Here is a 13,680-nt window from a genome sequence, read left to right on the forward strand (position 1 = left end):
TTTTTTCTGAAGCCTTGTTACACAGCTGCTAGTACTGCTGCGCAATATGTTTAAAAAGAGTGGGGGGTGGTTGGCGAACCAACACCAGGGAGGAATGCCGGAGAGGGAGCGAGCAGCAATAACGGACAGCAAGAGGAGCGCTCATGGGGAAAGCAAAAAAAAGGGACGTGGGGGGGATGCGGGAGGGAGCATGGGCAGTGGGAAGGGGTAAGAAGAAATAGTACCTCAATCGCAGCATGAGACAAATAGCTTTGATTGCTTAGTATCCCATTCTCTTGACAAACCCTCCCAAGTTTTTCCTCCTCTGGAAACAACAGTTGGTGGATCCACCAGTAGCCTCCATGTGCAAAACATCTCTGGGTTGGATATATCACTTGGGCATCCCCACTATTTATTTCTTAATTTGTGTCGATATTTGCCAGTGCTAGGCACTGGCACTTATTCTGAAGCACCGGCTCTTGTTTATAAGAGTGCTCCACATAGTGGTACTGTAAGCCTATTTAATCAGTACAGCAGGCATGTATAGCAAATCAATGTATTTGAAAAGTTATCAAACTTGCACTTCCAGTCATCCCTTCCGCTTGGGGGTACCTGCAGTAGTCCATAATGTCACACTTCTTTAAGTCTGATGGGTAGTAGGTGATGCTGGCACTACCATTCTGCAGCAGTGGCAGGAGCTGTGGGTGGAGCCAGCTGCAGTAGAATACCTTGGGCACTGGCACTTGCATTTTCACAGATGAAGTACTGTCTCCAGGGTTCACTTTTTGCTACGTTTTTGATAACACTCAAGGCACACAGTAGCCTATCTAAAGCTGAGCTATTGCTTGATAGCCGTCATTGTACCTGACTACTTTTATAGACCTGTATTCTAGTTCTGTCAGTCCCCCTTCGCCACTTCACCTCATGACACTCTCATTTGACAGTCAACTAATTTTTGTCTTTCTTCAGCTTTGAAAATGTAGGGCCAGATGTAGGACACCAAATACCGGTCGGTAACGGACGATTTCGGCTGTTACCGACCGGTATTTGGTGTTTGACATGTAGGGGGCATTTTATTTACAGATTCGGTATATTTACAAATTCTGTAAAATACTGAATCGGTAAATCCAGATGTAGGTGGCACTGCAAACAGTGCCACAGGCCATTACCGATTCGTTATTTACCATGTAATACAATTGCATGGTAAATAACGAATTCCAGTGTACATGCACATCTGTGCATGTACACCTGTGCCATGTGGCACACATACATGCTGTGTGTCATATGGCACACAAGCCAAAATCAGGGGTGCAACAGGGTGTCAAAGTGACACCCTGTTCCCCTTGCAAAATCGGTAATTTTACCGAATCGGTATTTACTGATTCGGTAATTGACATTGATTCCTAATCATACAGATTCGGTAAATATTACTGAATTTTTACCTACATCTGATTTACCGAATCGGTAAAATTCGGTATTCTAGAGTCGGTAAATCAGATTTACCTACATCTGGGCCCTAGTATGCTAGGGGACGAAGCTGTAGGAAAGAGTAAGGCACAGAATTACAACTTTACCACAATGAAGCAGTGGCTGCTGAGGAGGTGCCTGAGCCTACGACTGTGCCACTCTGAAACCTTCTGTTTGACTAATGCTGGGTAGCAGCCACATAGGGAAGGGTGAATCTCACATGCTTAACCTCTTGCGTAGCTTTCTATGCTAACACACCAGCAACTGTACCCAGATAGGCCATTGAGGTCAATCTGTGCTTGCACGGAACCTTAGAACGTCACAACAACGCTCAACAAGTTAATCTTATGTCCCCGAAACTTGTGTGATCTTCAGGTCACAGTTTATATCCCAGGAAGGCCAAAGCAGTTTTCTAAACTGAACGGTATTAAATTGGGTAACAATAGCACCAGTCATTTGCACTCTTCAGAAACAGCAGAAGAGTGAGATACACTGTAATTATTAATTATGAGGTTTATGTCTGGTCCAGCAAGTCTCATTCATCACATTCCAACAGTCAAATATTGTGTGACGTGGTACGTAACCCTAAATATTAACAATGTAAACATACAAATCAATTTTCTTCAATCAGTTCAATTTTAGTATTGTCATGTTTTAATGATTTTCTTTCACCCTCCCATCCATTAGGTTTGAAATCATCAATATTAATCTAAGAAGTAAACCAGAATGGTTCTTGGATAAAGATGCCTCCGGTGAGGTGCCAGTTTTGGAGACCAGCAAAGGTGACATAATTTCAGAGTCTACAACCATAAGTGACTACCTTGATGAAGCATACCCAGGCAAGAAGCTGACGCCTTCCGATCCATTAAAGAAAGCACAACAGAAGGTGCTCCTTAAACAGTTTTCTAAGGTATGTCTTGCAAGAAAACCTCAGCACTTCAGCAGGGTACCAAATTTGTTATAAACAACAATTTACAGAAAAATTAGTGACACTAATATCATAATAAAAAAGTCTAAAGAACAGAAAATTATGCGACCCTTCAGAAAAACTTGCTTCATTCACTATGTTTAGGGCTACTCATGAAACTAAAGATGTCAGACGTGAAAATGCTACTGTTGAGTAGAAAATGGTCATAAATGTAGAGGTGTGTCCTCTCTGTGAAGAAGTTCTAAACATTGGAGCATGCATTTCACTGAAACTAAATGTAAGGTTCTGCTTTCATGTCGGAGGTTACGTATATACAGCTGGATGAAAAGGAACCACCTCCTGCCCGGACCACTATTCCGCTGGCTCACAAATGAAAATACTACTGACTGTCATAGCCACACTTGTCAACTCCCACTCTAATCGACAATTTTCATAAGTATTTAAAATAATCTAGTCAAACTCCTCCAGCAGTATTCCCCCTATACCATTTGCATACCAGGCCGTATATGTTCCTCTGCTCATCCCATATTAGCACACAAATGGCTAACTCAGAATATCTGGGACGCACACTGTCCAACCATAGCCCTTTACTACTGACACTCTCCCTTACACCCGAAGCAACAGCTATCCAGGCTTGGTGCTTAAACGCCACTATACTGGAAGATACATGCTTCCAACAATCTCTGCAAACCTCCATAACTGACTTTTTCTCCAACAATCAGGGAACGGCTAGCTCTTTGTTGGTGGATGAAGGTAGTCATCAGGGGACACTGTATGGGAAAAACAGTGGGAGCTAGAGGGAAGTCGTGATCGAACTCCAGAAACTGGGCGCTGAGATCCAGGCGCTTGAGCTTCGGCTGGAGCCTCCGTCGAACGCTCACACACAACTATTCCAAGCCAAGAGCACCTACAGACTGCGAACATCCTCAATGTGCGGACATGCGAAGAGGCCGTGGAGGAGTGTATGAAGGATGACTCTGCTCAGATGACCCCCAGTTTTGTAAAATTCATGTCTGAAATCAAATCTATTTCACCTGTAGATGATTGCTATGAATTTTAGCCATGTCAGACACAAACTCTTTTTTTTATCAGTGATCGGAAATTGTTTTTAATATCCTTTTGTACGAATTGCAGTGATTTTAAGTAATTGTGCAATAAAAATTGTTGGTATTTGTATTTAGATTGTACGGAATATCGGAAGAAACAACACATTGAGGGCAGGAAATCAGGCAGACTGCTGGTATGGCTGATTCAGCCAGAGACTAGGGGATCCCCCATAACTAAGCTGCAGAACAGAGACGGTACCACAACCTACGCCCCTAAAATAATAAATGCTTGCTTCCTACAGTATTATAAGTCCCTAAAGGAGCGCCAACCGGTTACACCGGGGAATCACATCCAGGACTATCTAGACAAAATCCCATTACAGACCATTAACATTGCGGCCCAGAAAGACTTGGGGGACGCTTTAAGTCTACAAGTAATCAGAGCAGCGATTAAGGACATGGCAAAAGGAAAGACCCGAGACCCAGATGGCCTCCCAGCCGAATTGTATGCGACATACAGCGAACAGCTTTCTGACTCATTAGATCGTGGCCACTTGCCAACAACAAACTAGGGAGGCCCTGGTAGTGCCGATCCCTCAGACTAAAGCAGGCACCCCTAAGGTCACAGAATTCAGGCCACTATCCATGTTAAACATAGACTTCAAAATATTAGGTAAAATATTAGTGAGCAGGTTGCTTCTGCACTTGCGTACACTAGTGCACACAGACCAGAATGGGTTCATTCCAACCAGATCCACATTGGGCAGCCTTAGATAGCTATATTACGTAATGTTTCACCAAGACCTCCCGAACCACCCGAATGCTGTGGTTATGGCAGTGAACCTCGAAAAAGCGTTTGACTCCCTGCGCTGGGACTGCCTGTTTAAGGTAATGCATGTCATGTGGTTGGGGAAGGGATGGATCAAGTTGGTCGAGCTACCCTACACTCTCCCATTAGCTAGAGCCCCTAGCTGTGCAGTTCAGAGCAGAGCATGACCGTCTCGGCCTGACACTGAATGGGAAGGAATTCATAATTTCCCTTTACACAGATGATATCCTCCTGTATCTGCGGAATGGCGATGGGAGGATAACAGAAGCAATAGACATCTTAAATGACTACACCACATTAACTGGTCTGAAGGTGAACTGCCATAAGACACATATTTTCCCCCTTGACCATACAGCCTCCTGCACCCTGACGCTCCCAATGGGCACCTAGTGGTCCCCCGGTCTTTCAGATACCTAGGTATCTAAATATTCCATGACCAAAATGACCTACTAGAAGGTAACCTGAACCAAGCTCTTCGCTCACTCAAATCAGCAGTGGCATTCTGGTGCTCCCTAAAACTCCCCACTAAGTCGAGAGTAGTGCTCATTAAAATGGTCATATTACCACGTCTACTTTACTTCTTCGCATACCTACCAATGGTCATCCCGAGGACCTGGTTTAAAGAATTAGATATGCTACTGAGAGACTTGATTTGGGACAGGGGCCGCAACAGAGTGTCATTGGCCGTAGCCCAGAGATTACCAGAAACGGGGGATTGGGAGCCCCGATTTTGAGTCATACTACCTGGCTGCCCAATTGCAGTGGTTGACTCAGTTGCTGGAGGGGATTGGATTGGAGTCACTTGATTCCCCACACTGCATTGACCTGTAAGGGAAACTGCTGGCTCGGTTGATACTTCCTAGGAAGCGAGTTCGATCTCAGGGCTCCCTGGCCATAGTGGCCCTGAAATGTTGGCTTAGAACCATTATGCGAATGCCAGAAATCACACTGTACTCACCCGACCTCCCCTTGGTGGGACTGCCGAGAGGAGATGCAAAACCTCCGCGTTCACGGTGAACCAGCTGAGAGAGTGGTAAAACGTGGGCCTATCGAGAGCGGGGGACCTCTACCTAGAGGGAGCACTGATCCCCCTGGAGGTCTTGATTTCCCAGTCTGATCTGCCTCGTGGGCAATTTTTGAATTACCACGGGATGCAGAAAACTTTCCAGTCTTTATGGTTAGCGGGAACACATGAACTAAACACACATGGGCTCTTGCATGCTGTGATCACATTGAGATTGGCAAAGCATCTAATTAAATGGCTCTATCGGGCCCTGAGAGAAATGGTTGAGAACCAGCTACTGTGACAGAAATGGGAAATTACCATAGAGCGCACTATCGCTGAAGCAGAATGGAAACGAGCGCTGAGACTACCCAAGACGATCTCCAGAAATGCTAGCTTCAAATACACCCAATTCAAAAACCTCCATATGACCTATCTCACACCACACAGACATAATATGAGGCAGCACTGACACTGTGCACAGCCAGACGCTGACTTTTAACATATGGCATGGAGCTGTCCATCTCTATCTGAATACTGGCACCACATCCTTGAGTCATTACACACAGTCCTAGCACGCACTATTCCCTACACAATGGACGCATGCGTGCTGGGTTTGCTCCTTAGGCCTAAACCTAAAAAAGTAGGTAACCATTTCATAGATTTGGCCTTGGTGTTGGCCAGAAGGAGAATAGCTCTCAGGTGAAAATCCTCCACTGGCCCTGGCATCCTGCACTGCGAAAACGATGTTACAGCCTGGGCCCGGGCGGAAGGAAGAGCATTAATAGAAGATGACAGCAGGGAATGGGAAGCGAAAGGTACAGTTGAAGGCGACAGCTCCCCTGCACCATCCCAAACTTCCACATCGCCATAAATAAAAACATTCCATAGCTGAGTCCCACTCAAAGACGGAAACCGGCAACCTCATTTGGTGGCCTCTAGATGGCATTTACAACACTATTGATATACACAGAATGTATATAGTATCTATCTGCCACCAGAACAACCTGACCAATACACACATAGCCTGCCCTTTACCAATAGACGCTCTTGTTCTTAATACGTTTCGTAAAGATGTTTTATATATATGATTAGCTATTATAATGTGATATGTGGATAATGCCAGACCAACCTAAGCCCCACCCTTGTAAGATATACTGTTAAACAGTGATGTTTCGTAATCTGCAGAAATGTATAAACAACATATGCTCTTTTATGCAATTTTTGTTTATTATATTCAATTTTTTCTATATGCTAAGCATCTAACAGCTGAAGATGTGTGTAGATTCGACAGAAAGTACATGGCTATAAATTGCAATTACTATGTAAAACTTAATAAAAAGATGTTTAAAAAAACTCCTGCAGCAGGAAAAAACAAAGAAAACATTCTTTAGAGTTCCACGTAGTTCAACCAGTGGTGGCTTGCACTGGTAAGAGCAGTGCGGCGGGGGCAGGGCATGGTGGGGTGGTGGAAGTCGACAGACGACCGGATAAGTACTATTAAATAAATAAACCCACTTACGTTTCACACGCGGCATCGCCACGCCGGCGATGCAGTGAGCACAAAGTAAGTGGTAGTACTTATACTGTTGTCTGCCGACTTCCCCCACCCCCTACCCCGCTCACCACTGCTCTTATCTGTGCGAGCCGCCACTGAGTTCAACATATTCTCAATCCATATATCATGGTTTGTAAAGCATGGCTATTAACCTGTGACGGTCTCAAGGCACTCAAGGACCTGTTCCCAATTTGCTAGATAGTAAACAATAGAACATGCCATCAATAAAAATCATGTGTTTTTAATAATATTATCATAAAAAAATATTATAAACATTCACTTCTACAAATAATTATACCCCACAGTCAGTGTCACAGATCATTCAACTACAGGTTGGCTCAATTAAAAACATTTACGTTCATGTCTGTACACACCCCAAGTCCTAACAAAGGAAGCAACCTAAATCTATCCTCCTTCCCATTTCAGCTCTGTGACAATGAAAATGGCATTTGTAAAAGCAGTCACACACTTTTCCGTAGAGTCTTTTTTATTTTTTCAGAACCAGCTCATCAGGGCAAAACTACATTTTCTTTGACAGCTAAGGAATTTGGTAAGCACATACCCAAATATTCTGTGTCTCTGTTATAAATTACCATAGTAACCATCCTTTATAAACTACTTCTAAGAGCAGAAAGAGGTTCTGAGATATGTCTAAGATCATTAACTCAAAACCTTATTCAAAAAGAGCACGTCAATTGAGGTACTTATTATAACCTACCTGGAAATTCAAAAGCTAAGATACAAAGATAGCACAATTAAATTCTCTCTCCCTTTCTCTCATTTCCTTATATACATTTGGCCACCTATATATATATATATATATATATATATATATATATATATATATATTCACTGAAAAAACCATAGGTTTCACACACGTTATAGTTAGGAATTAGCATTTAAAAAACCTTAGAAATTCACTGAAAAAACCATAGGTTTCACCCATGTTATAGTTAGCTGGACATTTCTCTCATACAAAACCATTGAAATTCCATCGTTATAGTTAGTTCAGCTAACTATAACTCGCGCGCCCGCAATGCACAGCTGATGACGTCACATACTACATCACTCATGACATGGTCAGTGACATCACTCATGACATCACTGGTGACATCTCAAATGACATCACTGATGACATCATCCTTGTGAAAGAGTGGCACACCTCCTCTTACCCTAATATAACCTTTGATACACACATTCAAAATTAGAAACTAAAAATAATTTTGAAATATACTAATTATTATATTTCTTTCTTTTTATAGTAATTTCCTACATTTTGTTTAGAAATACTTATATTTATTTTATTTTTAAAGTTACATTTCATATTTTTAATGTAAAATAATAACAAAAGTAAATTCAAAAAGAATTCACTGCTACTGAAACTGCCTCGGTGAATTTGTAAGTGTTTGTTAGGGGCAGATTTACAACACCCTTGTGCCTCTTTCACACCACCGTTGCATCACTTTTCTGATGAAGCACTGGTGCAAAAGATGCGCCATGGTATGTGGTATTTACAATGTGACGTGTCTGGGAAGTATGTCACATTGTAAATCCCTGTACCAGAAGGACACATTCCTTCATGGGGGCGTTCCTGCGCAGAAACACCTCCTAAAAGTGGCTGACTACAATCTACAAAATTTCACTTTGTCACTTTTGCGCTAATGCTGTGTCAAAACCCTGCACTACCTTGAAGCAGGTGTAAAGATTGACTCAGCAGTCTGAGCGTAGGGCCCCCAGACCATTGCTGGAGATATGTTGCACTTCCAACACAACTCAAACAATGCACCACCTTTACAGCACAGATACATCACATATATGTGCCATTTTTGTCCCATGGCACACCGCATTGTAAATACGGCGCATCCATGGTGGTGGTGTCACGGAGCACAATAACTGACATATTCCTGGGGATATGCCAATTATTGTATATGTGCCCATTAGTGTTTTAATGTAGTGATAGGACTACTACATGCCGATGAATGAGTCCCTACAAAACTAAAACAACAGTGACAGAGTGTTTGCTGGAAGTGTAACGATACATACTAGTAAATTGAACGTATAAAACACAAATTTGCAAGTACATAGAAGACTACATACATCGTCTATAAGGGTTTTGAAGCAGTCTATGCCCTGAAGCCTATTTTAAAGCATCAATACTTAGATTGTGAGTGGATGATTACAAAACTGCAAGGAAAGAACCTGATTGAATTTATAACAGCCTCAGGTGTACCACAGTATACAGATAAACACATACTGCTGAATGGCTCACTACAATATTGAAACAGTAGTGTGAGAATGTTTGTTGGAAGTTTTAGGATACACATTGTGGAATTGAACATGTAAAACATAAGTTTGCTGGTACATAGAACAGTGCATCCACAGTCCATAGAGCTTTGAAACAGCCTGTGCACCACGGCCTCTTTTAATCCATGAGTATCAAGATACTGACTGCATCATTACACTTCTGCAAAGAAAGTCCCTCACTACATTTATTACAGCTTCAGTTTTACCCCCGTACAATAAAAAAGAACATACTGCTCAGTGGCTCACTACAATACTAAAACAGCAGTGTCAGGGTGTTTGGTGGAAGTCTAAGGATACAGACTGGAGAATTGAAGGCATAAAACACAAGTTTGCACCTGCATACAAGACTACATCTATACTCCATACGGATTTTAGGCAATCTATACCCTCAAACCCATTTTGCATATTTTAAATCAATAAAAACATTTAAAGAATATATAACTGAATCTATAACTGCTTCACGTTTACTACAATAAATACATTAGTAGATAGTGCTCAAACCTTTATTATTTTTCAACAATACATTTTTTCTTGTAACATCTCATAATTTAACAGACATTCCAATACAACTTCATCAGATATGTCATTCAGATCAATTTCCTCGTCAGCAGGTACTGATTTAATGTGTTCTAAAATGTCAACATAATTTAAAACATCAACGAAATCTGCATCACAGCTTTCGTCTCCAAAATCACAATTGATGTCTGCAGCACTAATTTCCGCTTCTTCACTCTCATTGCCTGTGACAGATACGATTAGTTCTTCAATTATACTCAAAATAATATCCAAAATCTCCTGAGTATGAGGCTGTTCTCTTTCCATAATTTTTCCTTTATGTTCTTGCTCCTTGTGTAAAAATATAAACAGTTAATGTTATCACTTTTCGTAATATATAATACAAAACTACAGTTTTCACCTATTTTGGCCTACAACAAATACTATATAAATACAATTATCTAATAACATTCCATTAGTACAGTTGTACTCCTCTGTAAAATTATACAACTATAATTACTTATAAGAATATCCTTTTCTTAGCTTTTCTTAAATTTTGAAAGCAATCACTCCTTATGACTATAGGAAAAGACTCAGGTTGTTATAGTAAAATACACTACTAAAAAATGTAGAATATGTCTATTCACCTTACCCTTTCCAAAATAGTAAATGTGTTTTACTATAATGGAAAAGATAGTATACATTGTCGTGAACAACACTGTGTATCTGTGTATATTTAGACATCATTATCACACTACTTTTTGAATACTTCATGTGTTTACTCTATCTCTTTTCCTCATCTATAACTTAGTCTAACCCTACTAATTACCTACCCCTTCCAATTTCGAACTAGCCTCTCCTCTAGTATTTATCTGCAACCTTGTAGCTTACGGTTCTTTATTTTTCTCACTGCTTTTAACCTATAATTACGTAACATTCATTAACCTAGGCCTCTCACTGTCTTGTCTAATTTTTATATTATAAATTTCCTTGTGTTCTTCTACTAACTTTTCTTTATGCAGTTGCTTGTTATCTATTCTGTCAATCCTTCAATATATTGTGTTTTTCATTAATGTTCCTTCTTAATTCAAAAGTCTTTCTACTATTCCTAACTCAATGTGTTCTTTTCCCTTAAGACCTTGCTTATCACGAATGTTATTGATTCTTCTTTTAAGTTAGAGAAAATACATCGACTGACTACATTCAATATTGTCTATAATGTCAGGTAAGTTTACTTACTCACTAACTTGTCAAACAACGTTCTTTAACTCTCACAGAAATATTTCCACTTTCTCTTCACGAATGTCTAAGGAGCAATTGAAAACGGGTCTGAACTCCGGAACGTCCTCGGTAAAGTGCGCACTCGTTAGTGAGCGCGCGCCTCACCAAGGTTTCCCCACAACTCTGTGGTAAATGACTAGATCGATGCCGCGGCCCGTGGATGGAGTATCGGTGAGACACGCAGGGCGGGCGGGGGAGGGGCAGGGTGGGGGGTGATAAACAACGGAATCTGGCTGATTGCAGGTAAATAAACAATTACATTAATAAAACTAATTTCGGGCCATATTATCAACCAAACGCGATATCAACAAAAGACGACACATTATCCCCGCTTTTATCAGCAGGAAAGTGCCGATAAAGCGGCGATAATCCTTCTCGTTTTGTTGATAATATGACCCGAAATGCATGCTAATGGCTTCGTGGTGACGATCATGCGTTGTTAGGGGGTCGTACATGCATGTTTAGGCTCTATTTTTTCTTTTTTTTTTTTTTAAACGCAACGTACGCGTACAGAAATATGTACAATTACGAGCAGGAGCTGCATGCTGATTGGCTGTCAATACTCCAAACCAGGAAGTGTTGCAAGCCATCTTATTTGTCACGGCAGCCGAGTCACAAGGAAACAGTAAAACAAAGTTCACAAATAAGGAAAGGGAGCACGATAGAAACATTCTCAACCTATAGTGTTGCTCAGGGGGTGGTAGATTTATTGTACTTGTGCCAACCACGTATGGACGACGTACAGCTGTAATGTTGAAAGTCGTCACGTAAGCGTACGTAACCAAGAAAACAAAAAATAATTTTAGATATTGATGAACTGTATTTGTTTATGTGTTGTGTGGCTCTAAAAATAGCCGTTGTGTTTATTGTGAGATTTTAGTACCTACAAGTAAGTACCAATGCAGAGTCTAAAGTTCATGAGGAAGACTCTGTTCCCCTCATCTGTAAAATGTACACCATCTCTCCTATAGATGCCATGCATATTAAAACGCAGAATATTGTTGTAAACGGACCCCATTCGGTAGTCTCGGCGAAAGGCAGAAACAGATTTATTCACATGTTTCCTAGCTTTTTCAAACTGTGGACAGTAGTGGTTGGACCACTTCCATCTCTGCCTTTAGCATATATTAGAATATACAAAGACAGTTTTCGGGAACAGTGTCATCAATTGGGCAAAGGTGTCCTTCATGAGCATTTCGAGAGCTCCCCCAGTCAAAGTGCCTAGGTCATTGCCACCACAGTGCACAATTATGAGGTCAGGGTGTTGGAGATGCATAAAGGATTTCACCAATGGCATCAATTGGTGCAACTTTAATCCTCTCTGTCCAATCCATTTAATGTCTACATTTGGTAAACCTAAGTCCTTGTGAATTCTTTTCTGTTGTGCGTACTTTTGACTGCAGAAAATATAGCTGTGTTCCACAATCCACACTGTAAGCATTTTGAATAGAGGTCTGGATGCACTCTGATGGCGTCTGTAAATGAAATGGTAGTTTGAAAAGTAAGATTTTTCTAAAATGGTGGACAACATGCAGTTTTGAAAAAAGAAAAGACATGATTGGTTGTTTGACAACATTTTACAGAAAACTAGGTTCCATGTTCCTCTTTTTTAAAAGCCATATTTTTATTGGTTAAGAAAAAGTGATAGAAAAGAACTTTACATAGGATAAGCTGGTATATTCTCCAGTCAAGCACACTTGCTGTTTTAATTTGCAACAATGTATGATGAACTTTTCACCTGTGTGCTGAGTTAGGTGTTCCCTGAAGTGTTTCTATGGTAACTGGCAGATTGTGGAACAGGGAAGGGTTGAAAGTTCTATTAGTTCGAAAGCTTTGGAATGTTAAACCAATCGAAATGTGTGTTTTCTTTTGAATTAACGTGAACACAATTTTAATTGGTTATTTATATGTATGTACACGTAAAATGAGAGGGAAAATGTTCCATTTGACGGTTGTGCTGCAAACACTGAACTCCAGAGATTTTGTAGAAGAATATCCACTGTGTGAGTAGTATTCCTATTAATCTAGAATTCAATTTGAAAGGTGAGTTGAAAAGTTGTATGGGAGTGCGTCTGTGCGGTGTATCTTTGTACATTAAGGAATTATAAGGTATATTATCAAGACTCGGCGATACAATTATCGCCACTTTATCGGCAGGAAACTGCCGATTAAGTGTTCATAATGTTATCGCCTGCATTGATAATATGCTCCTATATTCGTCCGTTGTTAAACGTTTTATAGTAGTAAACATGTTTTGCTATAATGCATGCTGTTATGTTTTTTTCTTTTAATATCATTTTTTGCCTCTGTACATTAAGGGATTATGGGCCATATTATCAATAAAGGACGATACATTATCGCCACTTTTATCGACAGGAAACTGCCGGTAAAGCAGTGATAATGCTCTCGATAATATATCCTTGTGAATTCCCATAGAAACCCAGGTTATGGTGTTAACCTGGGCTTCTATAGAAAATCACAAGGATATACTATCGAGACCATTATCGCCGCTTTAGTGACAGTTTCCTGCCGTTAAAAGCGGTGCTAATGTATCGCCCTTTACTGATAATATGGCACTGACCGGCATATTATTAAGAACCAGTGATAAAATTATCGACGTTTTGTGGACAGTAAACTGCCGATAAAACGGCGAAAATGGACTTGATAATAGCTTCTTGTAAATTGCTATAGAAGCCCAAGTTCTAGTGTTATCCTGGGCTGGTATGAGAATTCTAAAGGGCATATTATCAAGCTCATTATCGTCGCTTTATCGGCATTTTCCTGCCGATA

General features: G+C 40.7%; 1 protein-coding gene across 2 annotated transcripts in view; it reads left to right on the plus strand.

Moving 5' to 3' along the window:
• Positions 1–13,680, plus strand: part of LOC144755155 (glutathione S-transferase omega-1-like) — a 499,081-nt gene that overhangs the window by 358,744 nt on the left and 126,657 nt on the right. For both annotated transcript variants that reach the window (XM_078643734.1, XM_078643735.1), the window contains one exon: positions 2,134–2,356. In XM_078643734.1, the coding sequence (XP_078499860.1) occupies positions 2,134–2,356 (223 nt within the window). The remainder of the gene's footprint in view (positions 1–2,133; positions 2,357–13,680) is intronic.

Source organism: Lissotriton helveticus, chromosome 5_1 (genome assembly GCF_964261635.1).
Source record: "Lissotriton helveticus chromosome 5_1, aLisHel1.1, whole genome shotgun sequence".
Taxonomy (NCBI): domain Eukaryota; kingdom Metazoa; phylum Chordata; class Amphibia; order Caudata; family Salamandridae; genus Lissotriton; species Lissotriton helveticus.